At 43.9% G+C, this 11,773-nt stretch overlaps 1 protein-coding gene across 1 annotated transcript in view; it reads left to right on the top strand.

Moving 5' to 3' along the window:
* The first annotated feature begins 4,480 nt into the window (after positions 1-4,480).
* Positions 4,481-11,773, top strand: part of MTAP (methylthioadenosine phosphorylase) — a 48,339-nt gene continuing 41,046 nt past the window's right edge. The window contains exon 1 of the mRNA XM_033122113.1: positions 4,481-4,686. Coding sequence (XP_032978004.1) covers positions 4,654-4,686 — 33 coding nt within the window. The 5' untranslated portion in view covers positions 4,481-4,653. The remainder of the gene's footprint in view (positions 4,687-11,773) is intronic.

Here is an 11,773-nt window from a genome sequence, read left to right as displayed (position 1 = left end):
CAGACTTTCCTAAAGTCTCTCAAAGGTTCATTGGATCCAAACAAGCAGCATCTGGCTTGAGTGTGTCCTGTACCTCTGGCTGAGTAGCCCTAACCATGGCACTAGCAGCAGCCAGCCTTGGTTTGCCATACCCTTTCAAGTATGGCATGGGTGGCAGCCATCTGCAGATTGCTTTGTGTCTCCTGTTGGTTGGCCCCAGGTGGGGCACGGGCTGGGGCTGAACTTGACCTGCAGCAGGTCCCCTCCCATCGCACCCAATGGCCAGCTTCAAAATGAGCTGGAGCATCACCCAGCCACCTCCAAGGATGACACACCCAAGGGGTGGATTGAGCAGGAACCAGAGCCCTGCTGAGGCAGGTCCTGCTGTGTAGAGTCAGCCCCTGCACCACAACTTCTCCACTGTAGTCATGGCCAGTCCCCACAACCCATGTGCCCAAGAGTCAATCCCTCCTACTGATGTGCAAACAGTGGGCAAGGCTCAAATACAACAGGAGGGCGCACAAAACCCACAAAAGTGACACACCTGGAGTGCGCAGCTCAGGTGACCAGGAAGACTGCACCACTGAGCCCCACAGCACACCTAATACATAAGGCCACTCTATAAGACCGGAAGACATAGCAGCCCTACCGTATACATAGAAACAAACACAGGGAGGCAGCCAAAAAGGAGAAACAAAAAACATTTCCCAAATAAAAGAAAAAAAACAAAGCTCCAGGAAAAGAACTAAACAAAATAGAGACAAGTAATCTACCAGACAAGGTTTCCAAACACTAGTTAAACGGATGCTCAATGATCTCAGGGAGAACTTTAACAAAGAGATAGGAAACATAAAAATGGAGATAGAAAACATAAAAAAGAACCAGTCAGAAATAAAGAATACAATATTGTAAATGAACAATACATTACAGGGAATCAACAGTAGACTAGATAAAGCAGAGGACCGAATCAGAGATTCAGAAGAGAAGGTAGCAGAAAATCCCCAAGCAAAACAGCAAAATGAAAAAAGAATCAAAAAAAAAAAATGAGGAGAGTTTAAGGGGCCTCTGGGACAATATCAAGCATACAAAAATTCACACTACAGGGGTACCAGAAGGAGAAGAGAGAAAGCAAGGAATTGAAAAACTATTTGAAGAAATAATAATGGAAAACTTCCCCAACCTGGTGAAGGAAAGATATATAAGTCCAAGAACTGCAGAGAGTCCCAAACAAGATGAATCCAAATAGGCCAACACCAAGACACATCTTAATTAAAATACCAAAGGTTAAAGACAAAGAGAGAATCCTAAAGCAGCAAGAGAAAAGCAGTTAGTTACCTACAAGGGGGTGCCCATAAGACTGTCAGCTGATTTCTTAACAGAAACTTTGCAGGCCAGAGGGATTGGCACAAAATACTCAAAGTGATGAATAGCAAGGACTTACAACCAAGATTACTCTACCCAGCAAAGCTCATTTAGATCATTTAGAATCGAAGGACAGATAAAATGCTTCCCAGACAAGAAAAAGCTAAAGGAGTTCATCACCACCAAACCAGTAATACAAGGAATCTTAGAGGGACTTCTTTAAGATGAAAAAAATATATACATATGAATAACAAAATGGCAATGCCTACATCCCTATCAATAATTACTTTCAGTGTAAATGGATTAAATGCTACAATCAAAAGATAGGGTGGCTGAATGGATAAGAAAACAAGACCCTTATATTGCTGCCTACAAGAGACTCACTGCAGTTTGAAAGGCTCACACAGACTGAAAGTAAAAGGGTGGAAAAGGCTATTTCATGAAAATGGAAACAAACAAACAAAAAACGCTGGGATAGCAATACTCATACCAGACAAAATAGACTTTAAAACAAAACTATAACAATAGACAAAGAAGGATCCAGTAATCCCACTTCGAGGTATTTATCTGAAGAAACCCAAAATGCTACGTTGTGGGGACATGTTCATGTTCATCCACATGGTCATTGCAGCATTATTTACAATAGCCAAGACATGAAGGCAACCTGGGTGTCCCTGAATGGATGAATGGATAAACAAGAGGTGGTACATATATACAATAGAATATTACTCAGCAGTTAAAAAAAAAAAAGAATAAAATTTTGCCATCTGTGACATGGACGGACCTAAACGGTATTATGCTGAGTGGAGTAAGTCAGACAGCAAAACGTAAATGTCATATGACTTCACTTATAAGTGGAATCTTAAGAACAAAATTAACAAACAAATAAAACAGAAACTCATAGATACAGAGAAAATTTTGATGGTTGCTAGATGGGACGGAGTTTGGGGGTAGGTGAAAAAAGGGGAAGGGATTAAGAAGTACGAATTGGTTGTTACACAGTAGTCATGGGGATGTAGGGTTTAGCATAAGGAATATAATCAATAATATTGTAATAACTGTATGGTGTCAGATGGGGACTAGATTTATCAGGGTGATAGATCTGAGACAGATTGGGGGTAGGGTGAAAAATGTGAAGGGATTAAGAAGTACAAATTGGCAGTTATAAAATTGTCCTGGGCATGTAAAGTAAAGCATAGGGAATATAATCAAGATTATGGTAATAATTATTGTTCCAGGTGGGTGCTAGTCAGGGGGATCGCTTTATAAATTATATAAATGTTTAACCACTATGCTGTACACCTGAAATTAATATAAAATAATATTAAATGTCAATAGTAATTGACAATTTTTAAAAGGGGGGAAGATAAAGGGGAATAAGAGGTTCAACATTCCAGGTGTAAAACAAATAAGTCTTGGGGATGCAAAGTACAGCATGGGAAATATAGTCAATAATATTGTGATAGCATCGTACAGTGTCAGATGGTTGATAGATTATCATGGTGATCACTTCTTCAGCATAGGGAATATAATCAATAATGTGGTAATAACTACGGCTAGTGCTATGTGGGTACTATTGAATAACTATGATGTACACCTGAAACTAATATAATATTGTATTTTAATAAAATGTACATTACATTAAAATAAAATGTAAAATAATGTACATTTTAATAAAAATCTTAAAGAAAATAAAGAATGGAAATTATTCACAATAAAAATGTAAAACTAAAACAAACAAACAAAAAACAGACCAGACTTGGGCCAACTTTTCCGTTCACCGACATCACATGCCCGAGAACAAATGCTTGAGCCCTGACCTGCAAGTTATAGTAGAAAAGTCCAGTCGTCCAATTTAGCCCCTTCCAAGTTCCCAATTCCTTCCCTAAGAGTCTTTAACGCTTACAGGATCTAACTTGTTAACAGGGTCTAATTTTGGGAAGAGAGGCAGTGCTGAGTAGAAACTGGATTTAATTATTACATCAAAGCACGTAAATTGTCAAGATCCTCTAATAATGTAGCAGCCATAAAACCCAGGGTGTCCCTGTCTCTGCAATGGATACCCTTTGATTAATGGGCTTCTGCTCCCCAATAGAGCAATGAGCAGATAGGTTCCTAGAAAACCGCATCCACGGAGGACTGGCAGCCTCCTGCCCTGTCAAAGGAACATCCTGATCTACTACTTTTATTCTTTTGCCATTTCATTTTATAACTTTAAGGAAATGGGTGATTTTTATAACTTCTAGAATAAAGAAAACTTTACTTGTAAAACTTAGACCTAAAGCTAATCATAACGGAAGAGTGAAAGCCTTTATTGTTTAAGTAAAGAGCCTATACGGGCAGCGTCTGAAAAGCGTTACTTTGATTGAAATGATGAGTGTGTCTTGTTTCAGTGTTTTGCTGCTGTAGGTAAAGAGGAAAGTATATCCTTCCACAGCCACCCTTCCACCCCAAGTAATTTGCAACATTTCTGTGTCTCAGAACACAGAACAATATTTTGTTTAGGAGACCTTAATCAGGACATCAAGGGAGATTAAATTGGATTATCCCAGGAGGGAAAGGATGGGGATTTTTAGAGTGAGGGATTATCCAGTGGAGGGCCGGTGGTGGTGGTTGTGGTTGGTGGTGGTGGTGGTGGTGGTGTGTTGGGGCTGACCAGCCAGTGCTGAAATGATGGAGACATGAGTCTGGATTCTGAATCTAGATGTATTGGATGGGTTAAAGATGGCCCTGGCCCTGTTGAGTCAGGCTGGGAGGTAGGCAGTGTCTCATCCCCTTTAAAGCCTCCACTCAAATTGAAGATGAGTAAGCCATAGTTTTGTTCCCTCTTGGTGACGATTCTCCCTCCCGCGAGAACTTCTGGAATGCAGACCAGCCTGATTTTACAGATGAGGCCGTGGATGCAGCTAGTACTTGGTAGAGCGGGGGAGTGCTGCTCTTCCTTGTAGGGTTCTTGTTAAAGTTAACGGAGCTGATTAAAGTGCAAAGCACAGTTAAGAAGCGCTCAATAAACGGTCTCCATTGTTATTGCTATCATTATCATGAACCCGTTAGTTATAGCTGGGGGTGGAGCAAAACAAAAAACGGAGAACCGGAAAGGTCTGCAAAAGGGGCGGGACGCGGGAACCTCGAATTGAGGAGGGGGGTGGTGGGGGGAGATTCCACACTAGCAGCCAATCCAGCTGTCCCGAAGAGGAAGAGGAGGAGCCAGAGCCGCCCGAGACCGCACTGCTCAGTCCCGCGCTTGGCGCTGGAACCCGCTCTGCTTCTTACCCGGCGCGTCAGCCTCTGCAGCCTTCTCCCAGCGCAGATATGGCGTCAGGTGCCACCCCCGCGGCCGTGAAGGTGAGATTAGCAGTCCTGGCGGCTGCGGTCAGCCCTGCACAGTGCTCTCTGGCTCCTGTCCCGGGGGACCGCGCCTCGGGGCTGAGCGCCCTGCTTGTGCGCCCACGCCGCGGCGGGATGAGTCTAAGACTCCGCACCCGGGCAGGTTCGCCCAGAGGCGGGGAGCCGGGGGAGAGGGAACGCTGGCCAACGTGCCCTTCACCGTTGGTCTCTGCTGCATCCGCACCGCGCGTGGCGTGGGCAAGCCCTTTTGAGAGGGGCAGTGGGCCGGCTCTCCGCGGGTAGCTGGAGCTCCATTTCTTTTCGGGGAGACGCATCCGGCGGTGTGCCTGCCGCTGGTGAGACCGGCTCAGGCTGCCCTGCGGGACTCATGCTTCCGCGCTGACTCGGTTCACTGACCGCGGCCCACGTGGGAGAACTGCGTGCCTGCTCTTTTGCAAGCTTCCGGCTTTTTTTTTTTTTTTTTTCCAAACCTAGGCCTTCCCCCTGAAGTTTTCCCTTGCAGCGCAGTGCTTCGGAGATTCTGAGACTTTTTTTGCAAACTGAAATGAAGTACAGAGCAGCTCCCTGTTTGGGGCCTCTGGCCTTAAAAGTGATTTGTTGGCAACCTTGAAAGTTAGAAATCAGTTTCCATGTGCTCTTGGGCTACTGAAGTCTCTGTGCAAGAGGTCATTGTGCGGTAGGATCTTTAGCCAGAAGAGGGTATGAGTTCTGAAGGGCGCGCAGCGAGCTTCCCCGTGGTTTTTAAACACTTCTTTCTTGGTTGGTGTGCCGGGAGAGTGTAGAATTACAGTGCATAAGGAAAAATTGATAAAACTTAAGATCTCTTCTGGGCTGTTCATGATTGGCTAAGAAATCAGTTAACTTGTTTGACTTTCGAATTCTTGGCCGGTCGGATAGGGAGGCCCGCCGCCTTATCTAAGTAACTCTTGGTTCTTTGCTTTGTGTTCATTTCTCCAGGGAAAAGGCAAATCTCTACGGTCAGCGTGTCATCAGCCAGGCCCTTGCAGCTCTTAATGAGACAATTGTGAAAGGGAGTGGGGTGGGAAGTGTTGCAGTCACACTTAGATATGAAACTCCGTTTGCCATTTTGAAAAGAATCTTATTTTCAAAAATATTTGTAGAGTGAGCGAGCCCATCTATAAAGTGGGGGTTTTACTGCAGGGTTTGCTGGGACGTTTAGAATTGTATTGTCTGTCTAGCACATGGTTGAAACTTATTAAATGGTATCGCTTATAAATGGGGGAGCAGTGGTTAATTTTGAATATCTTTTTCTCCAACAATTAAATTATGACGATAGGTATCATTACGCCATGGCTTTCCGTGGGCAAACAGGAAGCTATCACCTGTCTCTTACAGGAATACACTTAAAATATTAAAAACAGAGAGGGATAGTATTTAAAGCATCCTCATTTTAATCTGGTTCAACATTCTTCCTGCAACGTTTTCCCTGTAAAATTAGTGCAGTGCAGTAAAGTGCACAACGGGCACCGATTAGAGAGCCCTGATGTAAATATTGAAGGATGTGTATTTTTGGCGTTGGTGAGCTGCTGAATATAAAATTAAGAAGTACAAACAGTGCTAGGCCTGCCTGCTCTTTTCTGTGTTTGAGGTTAGAAAGGTAAATCTTTGCTGTTGAGAATCCTTGATGCCAACACCAAATTTCCCAAACTGCTGAGGCAACATCCTGCATGGAAAACATGAGGTGCTAGTATCCAAAGCAAAATTGGCTAATAAACCATATCCTGTCCCCAGATTATGGAATGTAGAGCTGGAATGTTCTTGAAGACCAGATAGCCACACAGATCCCTTTTTGTGGGCATAAAGCTGAGTCCCAGAAAGGTCAACTGAGGTGTCCAGCATTACAGTTTGCCCTAGATGGTGATAGAATTGGGCCTAGAGCCTGGCAATCCATCAGCTAGATGTTCCGAGGCATTTCTGAATCTGACATGTGGTTTCTGTGCTGTTTTATTGTGGGAGTAAAGAGATCATGCAGCCTTAAGGAAGAGGGAGTGGAGAGTGAGTGCATAAAGCAGGCTACCTCCCTGTGCCTGCTGGACACTCTCCCATGGTACTAATAACAGCTATTGTTTGGGAGGACCTCCGCATCAGCTGTAGGCAGGTGGTATGCTTAACCACACAGAGGGCTAAAGAGGCCTTTGGCATTCAGACAGGGCGTTGTGGAGGCCTCCTTCAGTGGCCTGTGGCTCCCGCAGGCAGCTTCCCAGCTTTTTTTTTTCTTTTTAAGTATTTTTTTTTTTTTTAATTGGGAAAGGCGTATAGGACTTTATTGGGAAACACTGTGTGCTTCCAGGACTTTTTTCCAAGTCAAGTTGTTGTCCTTTCAGTCTTAGTTGTGGAGGGCGCCGTTCAGCTTCAAGTTGTTTTCCTTTCAGTCTTAGTTGCGGAGGGCACAGCTCAGCTCCAGGTCCAGTTGCCGTTGCTAGTTGCAGGGGGCGCAACCCATCATCCCTTGTGGGAGTTGAACCGTCAACCTTGTGGTTGCGAGGATGCGCTCCAACCAACAGCCATCCGGAAGCTCAGCGGCAGCTCAGCTCAAGGTGCCGTGTTCAATCTTGGTTGCAGGGGGCACTGCCCACCATCCCTTACGGGACTCGAGGAATTGAACTGGCAACCTTGTGGTTGAGAGCCCACTGGCCCATGTGGGAATCGAACCAGCAGCCTTCAGAGTTAGGAGCATGGAGCTCTAACCCCGTGAGCCACCGGGCCGGCCCAGGTTCCCAGCTTTTGCTGTGGGGGAAATAAATAAGTCTGTTAACCATGGTTGCTATGATAGGGAGGGGATATGGTCCCACTGTAGGTGGGTAGTGGGCTATCAACAGAATGGTGTAAGGGGACTAGGTCTCATGGAGTCTAGACTATGGAGAATGGGCCTCTTAAGCTCTCCTCCTGGCTCTATGAGTATAGCTAGCAAAGGCCTTCAGACCAAAACTTCTTGAGTGACCCTCAGAAACTGGGGGACAACCCACAGCCCCAATTGGAAATGACCAACAAGCTTTTTTTGCCTGGGGATACAATGGCATTTTGGGCAGGACACTTCCTCCTTTTGTAGGCCTGTCCTGAGCATTGCAGGATGTACTCCTGTAGTGTACCCTTGGCTCCTCCCCATGAAATACCTGTAGCACTGCTTCCAGTCATTGTGGCAGCCAGAAATGTCTCCATGGGTTTCCAGACACCACCAGGAGAGCTGGTTCACAGTTGATTGAGGGACCCTAGGCCCAAATCCCTGAAACAGACTGCCTGGTGAGGAGGTAAAGGAGCAGCCGGGTTTGTGTCCTGACCAACAGAGAAAAACCAGGAGGTAAGGGGGCTTTTGTTGTTCTTGCTTTGAGGAAGTTTATATATTTTGCTTTTGTTTGCTTTTGCTGACGGTGAGAAGGTGTAGGGGAACAACGACAGATACTAATACATTATTTCATTTGATTCTCATAATTCTATGGATTAAGGGGAAATCTTAACCTTATACAGGTGTACCTCAGAGATAATATGGGTGTGCTCCCAGACCACCACGTTAATGTGAGTTGTAATCTTTTCACTGGTGAAGGGTCTTGCCTTCAATTTGTTTAAAAAAAAAAAAAAGAGGTATGCCTTCCAGTACAGATGAGGAAGCAGGTATATTATAAATCTTTGTGTGAGGTGGACCCTAGATCCTCAGCTGTGATTATAATTATGGTATTCTAGTCTGTACTTAGGAAGCCTCCAAAACAGTGGTTCTCAAAGCATAGGATGCCTCTGTGCCCACCTGAGAATTTGTTAGAAATGCAAGTTCTTGGGCCCCACCCCATTCCTTCTGAATCGACCTGGGTTTAAAGAAGCCTCAGTCTATTAAGATGTCCACTGACATGTGACAACCATTGACCCAGGGAGCTTTGAAAAGACTGGGCATCTGCATTTTAACAGCCCTTCGTGTGAGTCAGCATACTAGTTTCCTGTGGATGCTGTAAAGATTACCACACACTAGATGGCTCAAAACAACACACATGAATTCTCTTACAGTCTGGAGGTCAGAAGGCCAGAATGGGTCCTATGGGGCTAAAATCAAGGTGTCAGTAGGGTGGGGCAGGTCCTCTTGGAGGATCTAAGGAAGAGTCTGATTCTGTGCCCTTACCTTTTCCAGCTTCTAGAGGTCACCAACATTCCTTGGCTTACAGCCAGCATCATAGCCTTTTCTCCCTCTGCTTCCATCATCCCATCACCTTCCTGATTTCGTCACCTCTAAGGACCATTGTGATTACATTTAGGGCCCGCCTAGATAATCCAGGATAATCCCCAAATCCTTAATCACATCAAGTAACAGTCACAGGTTCTGGGAATTAAGACAAAGATAGGACACTCACCTGGCCCAGTTTTTAGAATTTCATGGTCTAGGTCCTAGAGTGGGGGTGCTCAATTCTGGCTGCACATTAGAACTAACCACCTGAGGAGCTTTAAGTAAACAAACTCTGCCTTGCCCAGTTCATTAGAATCTCGAGTCTGGGGCCTGGGCTTTGACACTGAAAGCTCCCTGAGTGACTCTGATATCCAGCAGCTGACCCAGGAAGTGCACTAGGATGGATCCTGCTGTTCCTCAAGTGAAGGAGAGCTTTAGAGAATACAATAAGCTTTGAGGAAAATCCTCAAAAAATAATTGACCATTTGAGGAGGTAAACTGTTATCTTCAAGAGGGTAATATCTTGACTTTGCAAGGGGAGGTTGGTTAAATAAAAACCATGGATGTTCTGAGCCCTCAGTTATTTCTGACCAAAAATATGGTGTTCCTTATTAGTTTGCTAGGGCTGCTAGAACAAAGTACCACAGACTGGGGGGCTCAAGCAGCAGAAATTTATTTCCTCGCATTTCTGGAAGTTGGAAGTCCAAGATGAAGGTGTCAGCAGGGTTGATTTCATCTGAGGCCTCTCTCTTTGGCTGTCAGATGGCTGTCTTCTTCCGGTGTCTTTACAAGGTCTTCCTTATACATGTCGGTCCTAGTCCTTATAAGGTCACCAGTCATAATGCATAACCCCCTCCCCCATCCCAACCCATGCCCCCTCCGCCGCCAAAGAGCTCATTTAACTTTACCTCTTCAAAGAGCCTGTTTCCAAAAATAGTCACATTCTGAGGTATTAGGGGTTAGGACTTCAGCATTACTGACTTGGGGGACACATTTGAGCCCATAACCATCACCCACAAGGGTAGTTTACAGAGGGGATGTCTTGTCAGAGATGGAGCCCCCAGCTAGGTTAATGGACCATATTGCAGGTTTTGAACAGACCTCCCAGACTGAGACAATTGGCCACTCTCTCCCCATAGAATTGGACTTCTGGGATTTTGTAAGGCTCTGGGAGGCCTCAAAGCCAGGACAGCCTAATAAGGAGACCTTCTGTCTGCTGTGTTTGCCAGATTTGTCAGTAGCAGCCAGAGCTGAAGGACTGAAATGCCCAGATCAGGGATTGTGCCAGCTCGAGCTCTGGCTCTTGGCTCATCATGAGCTTGAAGCCCTCAGAGGCAGCTCATCTCCTTGGCAGGACTGAGTCTCAACTGCTTGGGGTTGTGGTACTTTGAGAACGCCATCGTGGCGTGCTAAGTTCCTTACGGCAGTGTGTCCAGGCCTCAAAGTGATGAGGAGTGGCTCTTGAAACCAAGTGGGGTATGTGAAATCTGGGTCCAGGTACCAGGAGAAATAGACAGAGGGTAGGGGTTAGTATGAGCCCATTCAGCATTGCTGGAAGTAACCATTCTGCCCAGGTATGCGAACATTTAGATAAAATAATTTCACAGTCTCAGAAACTCAAATCCTCATCTTTTTTTAAAGTGATTTAAAAAAACACTTTTTTATTAGTTTGAGGTGTACAAAACAACGTAATGATTAGACATTTACACCCCTCACAAAGTGATAAGCCCAGCAAGTCTACTACCCACCTGACACCATACATAGCTATTACAAATCCACTGCCTATATTCACTATACTGTACTTTACATCCTGTGACTATATATATATATATATATATATATACGAGTATATATACAGAGGATTCCCAAAAAATGTATACACATTTTAAGAAAGGAAAAAACTGTATTAGTATATACCGATAAAAAATGATGAATACAAGTCATATTGGACTTCTGAAATTCCAAGAGGTGCTCAGAGTGGTTACCATCAGCGTCCAGACACTTCTGATTATGACGAACTGCTTGAGCAACGTTGACCAAAGTGTTAACATCTCTTAAAATGTGTATACATTTTTTTGGGCACCCCTGGTATATATTTTTTAAATGAGAGTTGACATTCAATCTTCTTTTATATTAGTTTCAGGTGTACAGTGCAGTGGTTAGGCATTTATATAATCTATGAAGTGATCCCCTGGATAAGTCCTATACCAATCTGACAACATAGATAGTCTTTACAACATTATTAACTGTATTCCCAATACTGTATTTCACATCCCGTGACTATTTTGTGACTACCAATTTGTACTTCCTAATCCCTTCACCTTTGTCACTCATCCCCAGCCCCTCTCCCATCTAGCAACCATTCTCTGTATCTATGAGACTTTCTGTTTTGCGTTTCTTGGAATAGTTGGAGGAGAATAGGTGTAAATTCTTTGAATGTTTGGTGAAATTCAACTGTGAAGCCATCTGGCGCAGTATTTTTGTTTTTTTGGGAGCCTGTTGATTACTGATTCAATTTCATTGGTAGTAATTGGTCTGTACAGATTTTCTGTTTCTTCTTGATTCAGCCTTGGAAGACTGTATGCTTTTAGGAATTTTTCCTTTTCTTTCAGATTGTCTATAATTTGTTGGTGTATCGTTGTTCATAGTATTTTCTTAAAATTTTTGTATTTGTGTAGTGTGTATTGTCACTCTTTTTCCATTTCTGATTTTATTTATTTGGGTCCTCTCTTTTTCTTCGATGAGTCTGGTTAAAGGTTTGTCAATTTTGTTTACTTTTTTGAGAAACCAGCTCTTGGTTTCATTGATCTTTTCTTTCTTTCTTTTTTTTGTTTTAGTCTGTATTTTGTTTATTTCCACTCTGATCTTTATTATTTCCTTCTCTGTACTCACTTTGCGCTTTGTTTGCTATTTTTC

Source organism: Rhinolophus ferrumequinum, chromosome 12 (assembly GCF_004115265.2).
Source record: "Rhinolophus ferrumequinum isolate MPI-CBG mRhiFer1 chromosome 12, mRhiFer1_v1.p, whole genome shotgun sequence".
Lineage (NCBI taxonomy): Eukaryota > Metazoa > Chordata > Mammalia > Chiroptera > Rhinolophidae > Rhinolophus > Rhinolophus ferrumequinum.
The sequence above is the reverse complement of the archived record's forward strand: the minus strand, read 5'-3'. Positions and strand labels throughout refer to the sequence as shown.